Source organism: Gopherus evgoodei, chromosome 1 (genome assembly GCF_007399415.2).
Source record: "Gopherus evgoodei ecotype Sinaloan lineage chromosome 1, rGopEvg1_v1.p, whole genome shotgun sequence".
In the NCBI taxonomy this organism is placed as follows: Eukaryota; Metazoa; Chordata; order Testudines; family Testudinidae; genus Gopherus; species Gopherus evgoodei.
Genome location: NC_044322.1, coordinates 266,432,034 through 266,451,396, shown reverse-complemented (window position 1 = coordinate 266,451,396; position 19,363 = coordinate 266,432,034). Strand labels below are relative to the sequence as shown.

General features: G+C 44.8%; 1 protein-coding gene across 2 annotated transcripts in view; it reads left to right on the top strand.

The window, feature by feature from the left end:
• Positions 1-19,363, top strand: part of SYN3 (synapsin III) — a 300,237-nt gene that overhangs the window by 26,829 nt on the left and 254,045 nt on the right. For both annotated transcript variants that reach the window (XM_030545198.1, XM_030545196.1), the window contains exon 3: positions 17,710-17,767. In XM_030545198.1, coding sequence (XP_030401058.1) covers positions 17,710-17,767 — 58 coding nt within the window. The remainder of the gene's footprint in view (positions 1-17,709; positions 17,768-19,363) is intronic.

Sequence of the window (19,363 nt, the reverse complement as noted above, 5' to 3'; positions counted from 1 at the left end):
CACATATGTCTACTGACTGCTGTAATGACAGCAGTATTACAGGGGTGTAAGGGACTGCATGACTCGGGAGATCAGCAATAGGATATAGATAAATTTGTGTCTAAGTCACCCGTCCATGTCAGTGGTGACCAAGGTCTGGTTGTTTGGTGGTCTGCACAATGTAAATGTGGTGATCTCTTCAGTTCTCAGTGTTGTCAGATGTTCGGCTGCAAATGTGTGTGTTCTCTCTGTGTGCTGTCCCAGCTGTGCACAGACAGCTGGCACAGCAGACCTCGAGCCAAACGCCCAGTGACCACAAGATCCATTAAGGTAAGATGGCATCCAGCCAGGTTTATTGCCAACAAAGCACGGCCCTAATTCTCTGGATCAATGTCTACACTTACACTAGCACATGTATGCCCGTGACAACGGATGCAGCCCTGTCAGTGGTGGGGCTTTACACTGCCCCCTAGGCTGGCAAAAGACACTCCCTCTGAGATACATCTTTATACACCAACACAAACAAGTTACGTATTGCCTTTGACGTCTCAGGGTGCCACCCATTGTCTTGTACATGTTGGTTTAATCAAAACATCTCTATCCATCGTGCTGTCATCCTGACCTTATCTGTAGGATGGGTCAGTGTGTTCCTATTATCTTTGGGAAATGTGCTGGTATCAAGGCATTCTGGTACCACCCTACTGGAATGTGTTTGTATATATATTCTTGTACCTAGCACTACTTAGGAATGTATGTTTCTGCAGTATTATCCCTGTTCTTGCCAGTCTATGTGGGTAGGGCCAGCCTCTTGCTCACAACTTAACTTTGCTTTATATCAGCAAAGGTTTGACTACTTTAGCCCAGGCCTGAGGCCTCATACCAGGCCTCTGATACATGGGTTTATGTTTCAGGCCTTCTTCCTACTATACTCAGAGAAAAATGTCCATTGGCACTAATTAGCAGACTTGTTGACAGTCTCAAAAGAGAGGGCTGTGCTGAACAGACTGAATTCCTCCTTTGCCCCTAGACCTAGTTCCTGAAGGCACATTGTATAAAGGTAGAAATGCACATTGTGGTGTGGTTTGGCGGGCATGCACAACACCATTGTGTTTGCTACACCTGTTCTATGAATAAAGAGAAGACATCTGTCTCTAGGGCTGTCAGTGCAGTGCCTTTCACAACATCTACATTCACCAAAAGGTAATTAAAATAGTAAAAACAGACAGACAACAAGTGATCATCCCCTCCTTGCTAATCATGATAGCAAACAGCAAAATGTTCAGAGGTTTAGCTAAGCCTCGAAAGGATATGCTTATGCAAACATCATTTGCTGGAAACGTTATTAGAAAGGGCTTTTTCTGTGAGATTTGCCAAGACAACACTTTTTCAAGAAGTCTTGGAAGACACCTGAATCCTTCTAAATGCAAGGGAGCTGGCCTGTTTGATTGGAGGACATTTCCTTGAAAATTGGCTGATCTGAAAAGCCTGCCAGCACCCATTTTCACTGTTCTGTTCTATAAAGACTTTTTACCACACTCATCACCATAATATCTGAGCACCATCCAGTAGTGCATTAAGCTATGTGACTACACATTTGTCCCAAGGCTCTGAGAAGCTGAGCTTTTATCCCTCTCTCAGTGCCTGTCTGCCTTCGCAAGCTGGCCAGGAGATCCAGAGAGTGGCCTGCTTCTTGGTACTAGCCTTCAGGAAGTTATCAAACATCGGCCACTGCCAGCCAGCTTCGGCAGCTGCCAGGGAGCTCTTCACTGCCCTCTGGTTTTGAAGACCCTCTTACGGGAGTGGAGAATATAACCCTGGGGAACATGAGAGTATTTAGGTTATCCAGATTTTGGTTTTATGGGATTGCACTGTACTAGCTCACCTCAGCCCTCATAGGGAAAGTTGTAAATGGCCTTTCCTGCAGGATTTCATCCTCTCCCCCGTAACCTCTGCCCTTTAGTTCCCAGCTGAAACCTGGAAGTGATGGTCAAGGATTAAATTGCTTTTGCCTTCTTGTTCTTTGCCTTTTAAATGCCAGAGATAAAGATTACACAAAGTTCCTTCAAGATCATTTTACTTTCAACTCCAGTTAAAGGAATATCTCATTACCTACCTTCCATCTAAATGACTTCTGATAAAGGGCTTATCTCTAAAACAGGAGTGGGCAAAACTTTTGGCCTGAGAGCCACATCTGGGTATGGAAATTGTATGAATGCTCGTGAAACTGGGGGTTGGGGCACAGCAGGGGGTGAGGGCTCCAACTGGGGGGTACGGGCTCTGGGATGGGGCTGGGGGTGAGGGATTTGGAGTGGAGGGTGCTCCGGGCTGGACTGAGGGGTTCGGAAGGTGGGAGGTGGATCAGGGCTGGGGCAGGGGATTGGGATTCAGGAGAAGGGCAGAGGTGCAGGCTCCAGGCAGAGCTTACCTCAAGCAGTCCCAGAAGCAGCGGCATATCCTCTCTAAGGCTCCTATGCGGAGGCATGGCCAGAGGGCTCTGCACACTGCCCCATCCACAGGCACCACTCCTGTAGTTCCTGGCCAATGGGAACTGCAGAGCTGGTGCTTGGGGCAGGGGCAGCATGCAGTGTGGAGCCCCCTGGCTGATCCTCTGCGTAGGAGCCAGAGGGAGGACATGCCACTGCTTCCAGGAGCCACAGCATGCGCGGAGTAGGGCAAACCCCCAACCCCGTTCTCCAGCTGGCGTGCCGGAGCGGGGTAAGCCCCCGACCCTGCTCCCCGGTGGGAGCTCGAGGAACTGATTAAAAGGTCTGATGGGCCAGACGCAGCCCACAGGCCATAGTTTGCCCACCCATGCTCTAGAACTAGGTTTCTCTAACAGCAACAGTCTCTTTGAGTGAAATGTGTCTTTGCTTCCTAGAACCTGTCAGATTTCAGTTGTCATGTTTCATTGACAGGTGACCGATTCAAGATTTTCCCTTAAAGTCCAGTCAAAATACACATTGTTTGCAGTGTTGTTGTAGACATGTTGGTCCAAGGATGTTAGAGACGCAAGGTGGCTGAGCTAGTATCTTTTATTGGACCAACTTCTATTCATGAGGGAGACAAGCTTTTGAGCTTACACAGATTTGGGGACCTGAAGAAGAGCTTCTGTGTAAGCTCAAAAGCTTCTCTCTTTCACCAGCAAAATATAGATTAGTTGTTATTGAATCATCCTCTGGTTAAAAGTTAGATAACTACATTCCGTTTACAATTCCCTTTTTTCCCGTTACACAATACATAATGATTTTCATTTAAAATGCCCCCCTTGTGAGAGGAGATCTCCCTTCCTTTAATTGGTATTTCCCCCATCTATACCATCCTTGAAAGCAGAGAGGAAACCTTGCCCAGTGGCTAAAGAACACATCTGGGAGCTGAGGCACATTGACTTACATTCTTGGCTGTGCCACAGACTTGCTGTGTTAACTCACCCAAGGTACATGACTTCACTTCACTGTGCCTCATTTTCCTTAGCTGTAAAATGGGAATAAAAATATTGAGCTGGTTGAAGCAGAGCATGGTGCAGCTGGGCTGATGGAGAGGAGGAGGCATCTGTGGCTAAGTCGCCTTTCAGTTTCTCAGATCCTGGAGCCATCTATCTAAGGACTGTGCTAACCTGTAAGGACACTGTGGTCCAGCCCTGCTTCCCATTGTGCACCTTTGGCACCAAAAGAAGCAGATAGTGAGGAAGTTGCTCTGGCCCCACTTCTTCAACATCCTCTGTGCTGCGTTGTTTGGGGAAGCGGGTGCCAAGAAGCCAATCACACTGACTTTCCCTTGTGTCATGGGAATCCCTAGTTGACCTTCAAGGGGCAGCTTTTTGGCTGCTTTGTGATGTTCCTAAATACCATCAACAACCTTTTCTATTTTAGGTACTTCTATGGCTCCTATTACTGTGTGTGGGAGACCCACAACTGCCCTCTGAGATGGAGCAGGACTATTATCCCCATTATGCAGATAGGGGACTGTAGCACAGAGAGGCTGTGACTTGCGCAAGGTCACACAGGAAATCTGTAGCAAAGCCCAGGTCTGCTGAGTCCTAGAGTAGCACCCTATCCACAGGACCATTCCTGAAGGGCTCAAATGCTGGCTTTACCTCTGGTCCCCTTGTTATAAATGTAAACCAAGATCTTGGGGGTAATGGCCTTCATTAGTCTCCACTTGTTTCCCAGCAGACACAAGTGCATTACAGACCCATCATTAACAGCATGACTTGTTTTTGTCTCAAGGGGGGGATTCATTACAAAGCAAGGACTGCCCTCTTCTCCCATCCTCTATTCTCCCCTTTCCCCGAGTAATGGGCTTGGATTTTGCATCAAGGTGGAGGTGTAACAGCTGAGACCAGTAACTAATACAGGATTCTTCATCCAGCCTGAAAAGAGAGTGAAAATGAGTGGAATTTTCCCCCTGGAAACTGGCCTTTTAACATAGTAGGAAAGTTTCTGGTCGGATGGTAATTGCATCTACTGTTCGTGCGAATCTAGCAAAAACAGGGCTTTGCTGGCTATCATTTCTATAAGAAGTGATTTCCTTCCCTCCCGCTCTCCCCCAGGTCCACTTGGCACTGCTGCCTTCTGTTGTCACTGGTATTTTCTTACTTATTTGCCACCTCGATGCACCTGCTGCTTTTTCTCAAGTGTAACAATATGCTCAATAGTTGAGTCACTGGCTTGTGCTAAACTTCCCTGCAATATCAATGAACCACCACCAGGGGGTAGTCCATTACCACAGCATTCATGTAACTCTCTGTTGGACCCGTTAACATGTCTGACACAGTACTAGCACCTGGGGCCTAGGGGCCAGTCTGCTGTTTAGCCCAAACCATGTAATCAAAGAGGAAGATGTGGCACTAGGCCCCACATTCTTCATAGAAATATTGTTATGATATGAATATGGCATAGCTAAGATAAGTTTTATGCAAGATGGGTCATGTGAGAGATCATTGGAAAGGTAATGGTTTACTGAATGTGATTGTCCTTTTTGTATGCATGTATCATTTCTGCATCTGAAGTTAGGAATATTGATTATGTATCAATTGCAAAAGTGTTTGCACCTGGGAACGCCCACCAGACAAAATGCAATCAGTCTGGCTGGTCAGTCAATAAACCATTAGGGAGAACAATAGGTCTTTGAAGATGCTAATCTCCCATCTTTCTGAGAAGCTTCCTGGGGTGCTGCTTTGACACTTCAGGGTCACCTGGTACTGGACACCATCTTGGACTGCTGGTATTTTTCCACTAGTAGGGGATGGGAATCAAACTGAGAAACAAAGGATTCTCGCCATATGTAAATCCTATTTAAGGCTGGGGAGTGAGTTAATCAGGGTTGGTTCTTCAGTGGATAAACCCACGCCCCCAAGATGACTGCTCAAAACACCTAAAACAGAACTGGGGAAGAGTTGGACCCAGGCTAGAAGGTGTCCGGCCTGTGAAGGGAATATCTGGAATTCTAAGCTGCAAGCAAAATAAGTTTCCAAAATATTCCACAAATGTTCATGGGTTTTTATAAAATATAGTAAGATCTGTGCCTTTCCTGGAAGCATTTACAGTAAGAGGGCTAGATTCTGATCTTATTCATGTGGGTCACTCAGGATTTACACTAGTATAACTGAGATCAGAATCTGGTCCAATGACCATAACACTGAAAGACAATGTTGATTAGGCTCGATTCTGATCTCAGTTACACTGCTGTCCATTCTGAGTAACTTATTTCTTCTTCCTAGTATCAATATGCATGAAATACCAGCTCAGCCTGCCCCACCTGAGCCCTTTGGCAGCAGTGTTTGCCTTGAGAAAAGATGACTGTCTGGGGATTTTGGCTGACCACTCTGGTTGCCTCACACATGGAACTATTCCCAGAATCTTCAGCATGAACAATAACCTATTGTTACCACTGTTTTGTTCATTTCATTTTTGAAGAGGTATCAAATTTAAAACCTTTTCAACTCCTTTTTGCCTGTCAAAATATCTGACTCTGTAGCATTTTTGATTGATAAATGGTCCTTTCCTTCCTCCTCCCTCGTGCTGGAAGAGTTAACTGGACCAGAAAAGAGTCACTAGAAATAAGTAACAACAAGCAAAGAGCTATCAATATTTTGACATGGGACCACCACAAAACTTTCCCCCATAACCTGGACAAACCCCATGTAATGAGGCCTCATTGTTCGCAGATAGGAAGGGTGGGAGACTGGGGAATCTGTCCACTGATTTCCCTTTTTAAAAACAAAAACACTTTCTTGTAACCCAAGAAGTGGCAATATGGCTGGATAGGCAACTTATTTGTATTGCAGAGCACCTAGGAGCCCCAGTCATGGACCTGGGTCCCATTGTGTTAGGCACTATGCAAACACAGAACAAAAACAGTTCCTGCTGCAAATTGCTTATAGTCTAAGTATTTTAAGTGCACTTAATTGGAAAAGAGTATCATTTGTTTCTTTAAAACTCTGCTAAGTCTATTCATACTACAGCACAGCCCTGAACGTCTTTCTCTTGTAGTGATGGCCTGGAGGGTGTAAAGACCCGTTATGGGAATCCACAGCTATCTTCATCTGCAAACCTTTGCTAATACCTGACGCTTGGCGTACCCTGGCATGTTTCAAAGGCTAAATATTTGCTCTTGAAATATTTTTGAGTCCTACATAACTCAATCCACTCTAGCAGGGATATGGTAGCTGTAGCAAAAGAAGGGTGGATTCCATCAGAGGCAGGAAAATGAACCAACTCTCCCTTTGATATGGTGGCAAAAATTTGCACAAGAGCTTCTATTTTTCTCCAAGACGCCCTTCCAGCAACTCCCAAAGAAGTGTATCTTTACTCTGCTTAGTGCAGGGATGGGGCATGACTCTAGTTGTGTTGCTCTGTTTTTTGACAAACTAGCCATCTGCAAAAATGAGTCTGCCAATGGCTCTCCATCCACAGCAGAGAAAATGCCATTCTTTTTTCTCACTGAGGGTCCCTGTCCCAGCCATACACCCCACAGGATTAGAGCTGGGCAAGCAATCTGTTTGGAACACACACACACACACACACACACACACACACACACACACACACACACACACACACACACTCTCTCTCTTGAGGAAATGGAGTGGCAGAACTCCATGTTACTACAAATCAGCCAAATCCAGGACCATGACCTCATCCAGGAGGAAAGTGTCCCACCTCCAGCAACTTCCTTGCCCAGATCAGTGTTAAGTCAAATCATCCTCTTGCTGGAGTGGTTTTTTCCAAAGCTGAAACAAGATTTGAGACCTGTGAATCGTTAACCCCCATTGTCTGTGAAGTTTTACTCACTTCCCCACCCTCATGCTTTGTTTAAACAGCTTATTTTGGAAATGCATGTGCATACCTCATTGGTGCATTAATAAAGTACCATGAAAACGTTGCTTTTTGTGCCAACTGTAGTAACAAGGTCCCTGCTCACTTCTATTTGCTAACTGTCCAATGTCACTTTTCAGAACAATAGATGTGTTTTGTCCCCATTTCAAGCTAGTCCAATACTATCAAAATTACATTCTTTCTTGCTTAAAATCCTTCCACCCCATCAAGAATTTGTGCCATATTTCACAGGACAAAGCCAGTAAGGACAGTGTGAGTGTTACAAAATTGAATTGTTGTTTTTCATTTCCCTCCATCTCTAAAGCCAGGCTGTCTTAACGTAATGGCGCCAAACTCTTGGACTCAGAAGAGAAGAGAAATTATGATTTATTCATAACTGAACCCTCTTCCAAACTATCTAAAATAACACATTTTTGCAAAATAAGGCTTGCAGGGCTTGTCAGAGCTTGGAATAAAGTGCTGGATCACATTAGGAAGAGGAAATTACCAGCTGCAGTTTACTGGGCTACAAAAATCCATTTCTAGTCCTGGTCCATGGGATATTGAACCTTAAATATGTTACTAGTCCAGGACTACCAGTGGTCAAATAATGTTAATCAAATATTGAATTTGGTAAATCCAGTCACTTTGCAAACTAGTTCCTTTCTTTTTGCAAATACATTTACTATTTGGAAACATTCTGTGAATGTCATATGTAAGGTTACGTGTCTGTCACAGAGGTCACGGAAATCACGGATTTGGTGATTTTTCCGTGACACTCTTGATTTCTGCAGCAGCCGGTATGGCTGGCTCTGGGGCTGACCAAGCACATCAGGCAGCCCCTGACCCAGCTGTACCTGCCACTGCTGGGGCAGTTTGGGTGTGGGAGATGGCTCAGGGCAGGGGCAGGGGTTTGGGGAAGTGGCCAACATGTCCCTGCAGCTCCTAGGTGGAGGGACCAGGGGGCTCTTCACACTGCCCCCGCCCACAGGTGCCACACCCACAGCTCCCATTGGCTGCGGTTCCCAGCCAATGGGAGCTGTGGAGCCGGAACTCATGGCGGGGGCAGTGCGCGGAGCCTCCCTTGCCTTCCCTCCCCCTAGGAGCTGCAGGGATATGCGGAACCGGGTAGGGAGCCTGCCAGCCCCACCAACCCTTATTTGGAGACAAAATTCCACGTGGGGGGGAATAGGTGTAATATATGTGATAAATTATATGATATCCATAAAGAGTAGCTATTTCAATATTGCATAGAGGCTTTGAATAGTAGTGGTCCCAGAGGTAATGGAATAATGGGCAGTGTGGGTAAGGCTGTCAAATGTACATGATACATTGCAAAACGCCTATTTTTCTGGCAAGTGACATGGGATAGTTAGCAAATACAAGTGAGCAGGGACCTTGTTATCACATCTGACCCAAAAAGCAATGCAGCTTCTTATTTATATCACCATCATGTGTCTGTATTTCTATATTGCATATATAAAGAAATGTGGGATCCAGTGCTTCTGGTTGGAAGGTGATACAGAAATGTAAAGGATAAGTAGTATTACAAAAATAGACACTAGGAATCTGGCAAATATTCCCTACCAGGTTACAAACATGCTAATGCAAGTCAAATATGGGGCCTTAATGACTTACCAGAGTCCTTTTAAATATATAGTATTGAACCTCAGAGTGTCTTGCCGAGACCTTGGCGAACCTGAGAAATTCAGCCAGGTTTCTCAAGGGTTGTGAGCCTTTTAGTGACCTGCAAATGAACCCAGGCGCTTATATCATTTGTGCCTAAAACACAGCAGCTTTGGCTGAGTTTTGCTTTTGAGTTATTTTGGTTCCCTTGTTCCTAACACTCAAAGATGCTGTAGATGCATTTCACTTCAAAGCAAAAGTGGAATAGAGGATTGCATGAACCCTTACAAAATGATACCCCTCCAAACAGCTCCAGGCTCTGCCATCTAGATTTAGCAAGAAGGAAACTTGCTAGCAATGTACAATTTTAAATCGTACATAAAATAAACTTGCTGCCTCATGTGTCACAGCAGCACCTAAGCTGATTTAAGCAGCAGCTCGGAAGGAGGCCCATCCAGTTTTCTGTGACTTGAAGGAATATGGCTATGATGTTGGCCCTTGGGGGCAGGACAGGGGGAAAAGACTGGGGAGCATCAGACCTAGAGCAAGGCACCCTTCGTATACTTACAACCTTGGAAAAATGCAAAGATCAAGATCAAGTGTAGTGTTAGTTAATGACTGACCCAGTTTCTCTTGAAGAATTCTATTGTCTCTAGTTAGCCCTGTTTCATCAGCAATAAGTGATGCAGGAGGCAGACAGAGTTGCAGGAATCTTAATTTATCAGGGTGGGGGTGTGGTTGGAAGTGCTTAGATACTACAGGGATGGGCACTATACAAACCCCTTAATTAGAGAGACTGTTCTGCTATTCCAAAGGGCAGGGATGATCCAGTGTGGATGTAGACCAATTGGCAGACTCATTTTTTTCAGGGGACAATGATGGCTAGTTTGTGGTTATAAGGCTCTAGTGTTTTTGTGTAGCAGCAGCCTGGGCCCATCTTGTGTTGCTGAACTGCTGATGATCACTATGAACCCTGAAGACAAAAATGCCAAAGGGATTATTTTACAATATGCAGGAAAGAATGGTCTTGTGGATAAAATGCAAGCCTGGGACATGGGAAATCTCTTCCCACCTCTCCCACTGACTCCCTGTCTGACCTTGGACAGGTCACTTAATCTTTCTGTGCCTCCATTCCCCATCTGTAAAATGGGGTAATAATTCACCCTTTCTCCCATTCAGTCTTATCTATTTAAATTATCAGCTCCTCTCTTCTTATGTGTTTGTACAGCACCTAGGACAGGTGCACCCTGATCTCAGTAGGGGCCTCTAGGTGTTACTGCACAGTGAATATTAAACAATAACGTATCCCTTCTATGTCTGAGCAATACATAAAGGTCTCTAGATTGCAGCAGGTGTGTAGAATAGACCTGATTGTCCCAAGGCACTCAACTCCTGGGGTAACCATTTCCTCCCTCTTCCACAAGGCTTTGGGTGATCAATAATTGACCAAACTTGGAAATCCATATTGTTTGTAGATGGAAATTTCTAATCTGGGAGAAGTGGGGAGCTGGGCCAGAGAGGGGAAAGCCATGCTCATTTTTATCCATTAAAAAAGCAAACCGACAGAAATGTTCTACTGACTCCCTTTGTATTGTCATAGGGGCTGGAGGGGTATCTGGGCATTCCGCAGCCTGCTTGCTAGTATCTTGGTAACTGTCTCCTTTTTCCCAGTCCCAGTCCCTTTTACATAGGAGACAATGCAGACATACAGTGAGGGCCTTGTGCATCACCCAGGCCTCCAGGCCCTTTGACACAGGGAATTCTTTGAGTGGCTAACCTCACTCCGTGAGGTCCACCCTCATCCAATCAAGAGGGTTGTTGTAACCTGGCATTTTCCAGGTTTGATCTTGGAGGAAATTACATGCTTTGACTCCCAAAAGACTCAAGAGATATCTTTGTTTGTATTTGGATGTCAAAGAAAGGAATTGGAAGATTCCATAATTTAATCCTTTTTGTTTTCTATTGGATTCACTCACCTCTTTCCTCCTCCTGCTCCTCTTTCTTCCTCCATTTTTACTTTCCCCCTCTTTCCATTTTTCTCACACCGTGGTTCTTGCATCACATTTTTTTGTTCAGGCCCCCAGTGCAGGCTAGGAGTATGGGGCAGGAAATGCATCCTGAAGCTAATGTAAGAAGAAACAGGCAGCCAGTAAAGCTAATCTTAGTTTGTTGGTTTGGATGCTGTTCGAGGCTGATCCAAAACTCATTGAAGTTAATGGAAAGACTCCCAGGAATTTGCTCATAAAACATGGCGACACTCCGTCCTCTATCCTTTATGAATTCTTTTGCTTGGAGCTGTTAAACCTCCCACCCTGTTTGACTTGAAACATAGTTCCACTTCCAGGGAAGGAAGATCCTCAAACAATTCTCATAGGCTAAGCATACATCTAACACAGGTAGGCAACCTATGTCACGTGTGCCAAAGGTGGTGCGCGAGCTGATTTTCAGCGGCACTCACACTGCTTGGGTCCTGGCCACTGGTCTGGGGGGCTCTGCATTTTAATTTAATTTTAAATGAAGCTTCTTAAACATTTTAAAAACCTTATTTACTTTACATACAACAATAGTTTAGTTATATATTATAGACTTATAGAAAGAGACCTTCTAAAAATGTTACAATGTATTACTGGCACATGAAACCTTAAATCAGAGTGAATAAACGATGACTCGGCACAGCACTGCTGAAAGGTTGCCAACCCCTGATCTAAGACAATGGTGCCACGCGTGCATGAATTCATGCAGATAGGTATGGGATTCAGACTCTGGACTTAGTGCTCCTCTTCCTCCTCGCTGGCCTCTTATCTGGTCACTTGAAGGAGCAACACCACTGACTCATCCAGGATATGGTAGGAAAATATAACCAACACGAACTTTATTTCATGATGAAAATCGCACTGGGGCAAGCAAGCAAAGTCAGATCAATAATTTGGGATTCTCTCTCTGCTTTTTAGTTCAGAGGTAATATTTGTTTTGAATTAAATGAAAAGGCAACACCAGCAATGTCTCAGGCTGTCTTGCAAGGATATCCTGCCAGATAACGAACCTGCTCCACCCACATGGGCTGCTGCTTTTAGCCATCAAATCTTTTAGCCTTCAACCCAAAATGTAGCCAGCAATGATTCTGTTGACTCCAGTTGCCATGGGAGTGTGGCTTCTCCACAGGTGGCATGCTGAGATGATAGGTGCTGAGTGCTGAGTTACTTCCAGACATTGCAAGAGATCACAGGGACATTTCTTACGGTAACTCCAGTGAGGTCTCTTGCAAGACAACTTGAGGCACATTTCCTTGATCTCTTCTTGTCCTTGTAAATTATTTAATGCAGTAGCCATTCTGTGAAATAAGCTGATGAAGCCCCATAAAATACATTTAACACAAAATACTGTGCTTCTAACAGGCCGCAAAATGGGACATAACCCCACTCATTCAGCCAGCTGACAGTTTGAAACTGCTTCAGGTTTTCTAATCGCCGCTCCCCTCTTCCCCCTGCAACACTCTGACTCATGCTATCTCATCCTTCATAAGTAGAAAATGGGATACTTCCATCCGTGTCCAGAACATTTTCAAGACAGGTAACAAACCTGGCATTTGGCCATGTATGTTACATTCAGGTATCCTGCCCGCTGAGACTGTATGTGAACAAGAGCTCCTTTGGGATTCTCTGCATGATCCTGTACACCCAGGCATGTCAAGTGGATCTCAACCTTTTCGTGGCGTGCTCTACAACCTGTCAAGAAAATGGAAAGTTCTCTGCAGCATCCCTTTCCATCTGCATACACCACAAATCCTATGGCTACCACTGCAGTGCTCGCTGAAGTGGTTGTTATAAGCACTTTCTTTCCAGGACATAAAAGCAACAAGGAAGAAAAAACTTAAGGAAGAAACAAGCCTTGGGGGTAAAGGCTCGTCCAGGATTCCAATTTTGAGCATATTGACTGGTTGATGAAGTGAACACCAACTGCTCCTATGGAATTGTTTTAATATAAAAACAAAAGTAATCAGGTAAAGCGAAATGTGTATGGGAGTAAGGAAATACCTAACTATAGTTTACTTTCAGAGGGTTAACCATAAAGTCCTATAGATTCCTAGGAAAAAATGACCCCTATGAATTTTGACCTTTTTCTACTGATCTTGGAAGTCTCCACTATACATCTGGTGGCTGAGTCCAAGGTTGCCCCATGGCTCCTCTTGATTCAGATATGGATTCACCAAGGCCAGCACAAAGGGGCTGCTGGACAAGAATAACCTTCAGCCTCCAGGGAATTCCACAGCACCACCTCCATTGGAGCCCTGGCAAAGGGGGCCTATCCAGATGGTAGGGTGGCCAGATGTCCGATTTTTGACCAGTCAGTCCAGTCAAAAAGGGGACCTGATGGTGTCCGGTCAGATCTACTCACTGGACACCCGAAGTCCAGTTATTGCGGGCGAGGGAGGTGGGGAGGGGCAGAGTCATCATCTATGCCAGCTCTTATTCAGTCGGGGCCGCCATCTACCTACATCAGACGGATGCAGCTCCCAGCCCCGGCTCTGCAGGTGAGTCCCACCCAACCCACACAGGGAGAGGGGAGAGGGCAAAAGCAGCGAGCAATGGAGGGAGGGGGAAAGAGGAGTGAACAGGGAGTGGGGCCTCAGGAGGAAGAGGTGGGGCAGGGGAGGTTCTGGGACTCTTGCTGGAGTGTCCGGTTTTTAAATATTACAAAATTGGCAACCGTCCCAGGTGGCCAAAAGAACAGGAACACAATTTAAGTCAGCACTGGGGGCCATATGAGCTCCTGAAGCCCCTGAATGAGGCAAGGCGCAAGCTGCCTCCCTTCAGTGTCTGTACTACCACAGGGATGAACTGAGCCCTTGATGTTTAGCAGGCTGAGAGGTGCTTATACCACTGTGTGAGCAGGCTCCTTTGAGGCAACTTTTGTAGCCTTACTCTGATAAAAGCTTCACAAGAACATGGGGACACAAGTACTACATGCCGGCTTCTCAAGAAATGCTCTTTACACATATAAATGGACCAGAGAGATGATGCTTTTCAAAACCAGTCCTTTTCTTCTGGTCCCCGTAAAGGATGTGCTGTGTATGTAGCAGACTGGGAATGGAGCACTTGCTTCCGCAAACTACAGTCACGGAGAGGGGAGGATGCTCAGATTCTCTGAAAAGCGAGCTTTTAATCTTTCTAAACAAATTTGTGAGAGGAGGCATCTGAGGTTTCTGCCATTACGAGGCTGAAGGTGAGATTTCAGTCTCATTGGGGCTGGAGCAGAAAGCAGAGGGCTTTTTTAATGTATTTCTAATGCCCTTTTATCCAGGAAATGTATTGCGTCCCAAAAGTGTGCAGCTCACTAACCACAGAGAAAGATGCACTAAGGGGAACTTCTTTTAAAAGCAGAGGGCATCTACTGAGCTATTATTATAGCACTTCCTTTCCCCCCCTGCATGAGCTGCAGCATTCAAATGTTTCTTAGCATTGTAAATCCTCCCTAGGGTTTGTTCTGCTAGCATGGAGCTACAAGTCTTTCCATCCAAAATATCTGTTTACATGCTAATTTCCTGAGATCAGAAACCAAACCACCCAACCTACACCCTGCATAGCCTAATTATAATGCAGCAATCTGACTCTGTCAGCATCCTGCATACTTTATAATAAAGTGCTGGCCACTTAGACCAGTGGTCAGTAATCCATGCTGACATGGGATGGAGGGGAGGCAGGATGACTTAGGTGATTCCTGTTTTGATCTCTCAAGCCAGTAGGCTGGGAACACTGAGGCAGCCCACGCAGCCTCTAGGGTAACGAAAGATTCCTTGCATTGTTCATAAGTGACTTCATTGGATAGACAAGAGTGGCATTGCTGAGGCACAAAAGGAAGCCCTGTGATGGATCCTATGGTTAGGACATGGTATTGGGGCTCAAGATCTAGGTTCAAATCCTGGTGTGATCCTGGTGTGGCCAGATTTGCAAAGGAGGGGGCAAGACTTAGCAGTTCTCAACAGGACCTGCTGGGTCATGATTGCTTTTTAAAATCTGGCCCTTAATCTCTCACTCTCTAGTTCCCCCTTTGTCAAAGGGGGTATAACCTCCTTTCTCCCACCTTTTGTCTGTTGTATGTTCTTTGGGACAGGGCCTGTTTCATGCTGTGTGTTGATGCGTTGTCTAGTGCAATAGGGCTGTGACCATGAACGTGGCCTACAGGTACTTCCATAGTGTAAATAATTCCTGCTTGGTTGAAACTTCAGGGGCTCCAGGGTGAGACTAATATCTCTTCGCCACTCAGTGTGGTGGCCTCTACTTCCCAAAGGCTCAGAAACACGAAGTGTAAATTAAAAGCATTATTGAATCTGTATCTGAGCGTATTTTGCAGCAGGTGTTTCAGTCTTCCCCTGTGCTGTGTCAGAATAGAGCACAGAGCAATGCATTTATCTCTGATTTATTTAGCACCTATAGTCTTCAGAGACCCCTACAGCAGCTTAGCACTGGGTTTGCCTTGAAAGAAAATATATCCTCTCATTTAAAAAATGTGAGCTGTGTCATTGGAATGAGCCAGGCCATGTGGAAAATGGGGTCCAGAAACAAAGGTCTTACTGTGTCTTAATCAAGATGCCTTGTACTTATGCCCTGGGTCCACATGATGGTGGTGCCCCATACATGACTATTTGGGAACAGAGTCTGTATTGTAGCAGTAGGGAGAGAGTTTTATAATTTTTACTGTGAAGGCTAATTTCCTGGACTAAGCAGTAGAAGTCTCATTGCTTCATCTGTAATGGATGAAAGAGTGTGGATGATCAGCCTTCACTGTGAGTGAGTAGGACCGAAGCGACACCAATGAGTTAGGAACCAGCAGGTCAGCAGAGTGGAGGGGTCATCAGAGGGAGGAAGTTTGTTTCATAAATGTGAGTGATGCATATACACTGTGATGATCTTCTGTTTCAAAAAAAAAATATGCATGTACCACTGAAAGCCATGCCTCAGACTTCAAACCAGTTCCTGTGGGCACACTAAGTTTATCTTGGCTTTTGAGACTGCTGGTTATAGCGATAATTCTCTACATGTAAAAATGGGAAATACCGTTAGACCCAATTATAGCTCTAGAACCAGGATGAACTTAGGTGCACTCGCTGTAACTCTTGTTGCCAAAGCGGTGGCATTGTGTCTGACTTTTTTTTCATCCAACTCTCATGACTTCAAGGAGGCTTAGGGATAGCTAAAGTCCTGCATTTTCCTTTTTTTGGATTTGTAAGAGCCTGTTGGAGTAGTCACACCTGGCTAATGTACTATCCCTACCTAACTTCAATTCATAGTTAGGGTAAACTTTGTGCTGATGAATAGGCTTTTTGACAGCGGGACCTTTTGATGGGAATTTTTTAAACAAAATGAAAGCTTTCATTTTGTTTAAAATCACGTTTCAAAATAAACTTTTGTTTAGACTTCAAATGTCAGTTTGGTTCTTTAAATCTGGACAGCTTTGTGGGTTGTTTTAAACTTTTTCCCACACCTCCCATTTCTTCCCCCACCCCACTCCAACAACACGAAAGGGAATGAAATAAAATGTGTGGGAAAGGGTTTTTTAAAACATTGAAAAGGTATAGGGAAAAACCAGCTCTTCCCCCTCCCCCTAACTTTGCTTCATTATCTTTTTCTGTCCAAAGTTTTGTCACTTGAATAACAAAGTGTTGGAAGTGTTACTTTTTCTCACAAAGAAACAAACGCTTCCAATATTTAACTGTTTCCTACACTTTGTTGCTGTTTTCCAACTGGCAAAAATTGGGAAATAGTAATACAATGGAAGGGGGAGCTCCCCCCACTTGTTCTGAAATGAAAACAAATCAATATTTTGGGGTAGTGGGGGTCCTGAAATTTTCTATTTAGGAAATTTTTGAAAAAACTAAAAAGTAGTCATCTAAGTCAACAGTTTTTGAGAAAAAATGTTGATGTTGATGAAACCCTATTTTCTGATTGGAAAATAACTTTTGTTAGAAATTTCCTGATCAGCTCTGTATAGAAGAGAATGGCTTAAAAAGCATATACTTGCCCTATAGCTGGTTCTCATTGCACTATCAGTCCCTCCATTTGAGCAGTAACATCCATCTATTTTACCCTGTTGTATATTCAATGGCTGTGGCTTTTAGTAGAGATCAGAGGAAGTATATGAGAGAGACTCTGTTTTTCAGTGACTCTGATGCAAATATGGTTTCACAATTTTGAAGAAATCTATCCTTATTTACATTCTGAGGATATATATACTGTTTCTTTAAATCAGTTGCATGAAGCTGACCAGATAGGGCTGGGAAATTGTCTAACACAAGCTCTACAGTGAAGCAGAGAGAGAGAAAGACAGGCTTAATATGGCTTTCATTATGCTGATTAAGTTCCTTGTTCAGTGTTGGAAGAAAATTGACTTTGATTCTTTGTCACATGATAGATTTAGCCTCCCTCTGTCATAGCCTCCATCCCCAGGATAGAGAATACATACAAACTGGTCTTGTCATTGATTATTACTGTTGTTCTGTAAGGTGCAGGGAGATAATTATTTTTTTCAGTCTAAAAAAAAACCCTCTCAAGCCTTCAAGGAAATTTCCAGTGTGATTTTTCATCTGGTTTGGCAGATTCCTCTTGGAGAACAGAAAGTCAAGGGAAAATGGGAATTAGTAAAACATGTTGTGAACCATCTGGAAATCCTTCAACAAAAAGGGAAAACAGCAGCAAAACAGTAGCTAACAAATAAATAAGTAATCATGAACTGCAGCCTTTTTAACCATGTCCCTCTCTCTCTTTCTCCCCCTCCCTCTCTCCCTCCTCAGGGCCAAGTATTTTCAGGGGAAGAAGGTGAATGGAGAATTTGAGATCCGAGTGGAACAGGTCAGTGATCATTGAAATCCTCTGTAGCAAGGGTTCAGGTAGGTGATTGAAACCCCACCTGCATGTGTCTGTGGGCATCAGCCAGGAGGAAAAGGGTGCTAAGGAGGAATTTTAAGGCTTGTCTGTTTCACAGAATTAAAGAAGCCAGAGATGAAAATAACCTTTTGGGTCATCCAGTTCTGCCTTTTCAGGTTTGCTCCCTATTGTATCTTTTCTAGTGCTGCTTTGAGTGTCCCTATGGATATGTCTATACTGCAATTAAACCCCACATTGGCCTATGGCAGCTAACTAAGGCTCATGGGACTCAGGCAAAGGGACTGTTTAATTGCAGTGTAGACATTCAGGCTTGGGCTGCAGCCAAAGCTCTGGGACCCTTCCACCTTGCAGGGTCCTAGAGCCCAGGGCCCAGATTACCGCTTATGCCAGGGAAGGCAGAACCAGAGTCAAGGGGGCTAGTGCCCCTGTGTAAACTCTCACATGCCTGTGGGGGAGGGAGCAGCGGTGAGAGGGGGATCCAGAGAGGTTGGAGCAGCCACCACAGCTCTCAGGAGCTTGCAGGGGAGCAGGGAGTGGGACCCAGAGGGTCTGGAACAGGCCTGGAAGCAGGTAGGAACCCACAGAACCAGCTTCCCACTCTGGAGCCAGCTGTCTCCCCTCCCCTGCTAAGTCTCAGTACCTCCCTTCCTGTCCCTCCGCCCCTTCCATTTGCAGGGAATATCTGCCTCTCCACTGCGGGCCCCGCAATCATTCCATAATCTCCTTTTTCTCCTCTCCCAAATACCCCAAACCAGGGTAGTCACATATTTTTTGTCAAAGTCCAGAATTTTTGGTCAAGGTATAGTCAAGGTCTAGACTCCAGAGAAGAAAATAAAGTTAATAATAAATAATAATAATAATAATTAATAAGTAAATAAAAAGAAGTTGAGGTCCATTCAGAAGCATCTGGTGATCTGGTTTGGGCCCACAGTCCGCCTACTGACTACCCCTGTAATGGAGCCTCTGCACTGCTGTGTCCCTGATTGGATAGATCAGGAGCAGTGCCTACCATGGGGCTTGTAACAATTCCCAGGAACTCCTGTGAGCCTCATCCAGCCCATCAGCCAAGACCCGTTACTTAGGTGGCATGCTTAGGTTTGGGCATGGGACCCAAGGAGGCTAAGGAGTGCAAGTAATAATTAAGTGTGTATGTGGCGAAAAACATGACTTCATTGCAATGGCTATCAGGGCTTCCACTGCTAAAAACTGTTGCCTGCTAGTGCTACTGAGAGTTACCTCAGTGAAGCTCCCTTCTAATAATAAATGTAACAACTGCAGCGTTACTCCAGAAAATGAATTTTTTAATTCAGAGGAAGTTTGGACAACAGTGAACAGAAAGCAGGCTGCTTCCTCCCCACCCCCCATATATGGAAATTAAGCCTAAGAGTAACAGATCATGAGTTGCGCCCTGCTGCATTGGACCTTGAATGCAGAAGTGATCATCAGTTCTATCATTGTCTAACATGGGAAATACAGAAGTTGTATTCTTGTGGGCAATCCCTGAATGTGGCCTCAGGCCCATGTGCATATCAATCAGGCCAAGAGAGGGGTGCTTATCTG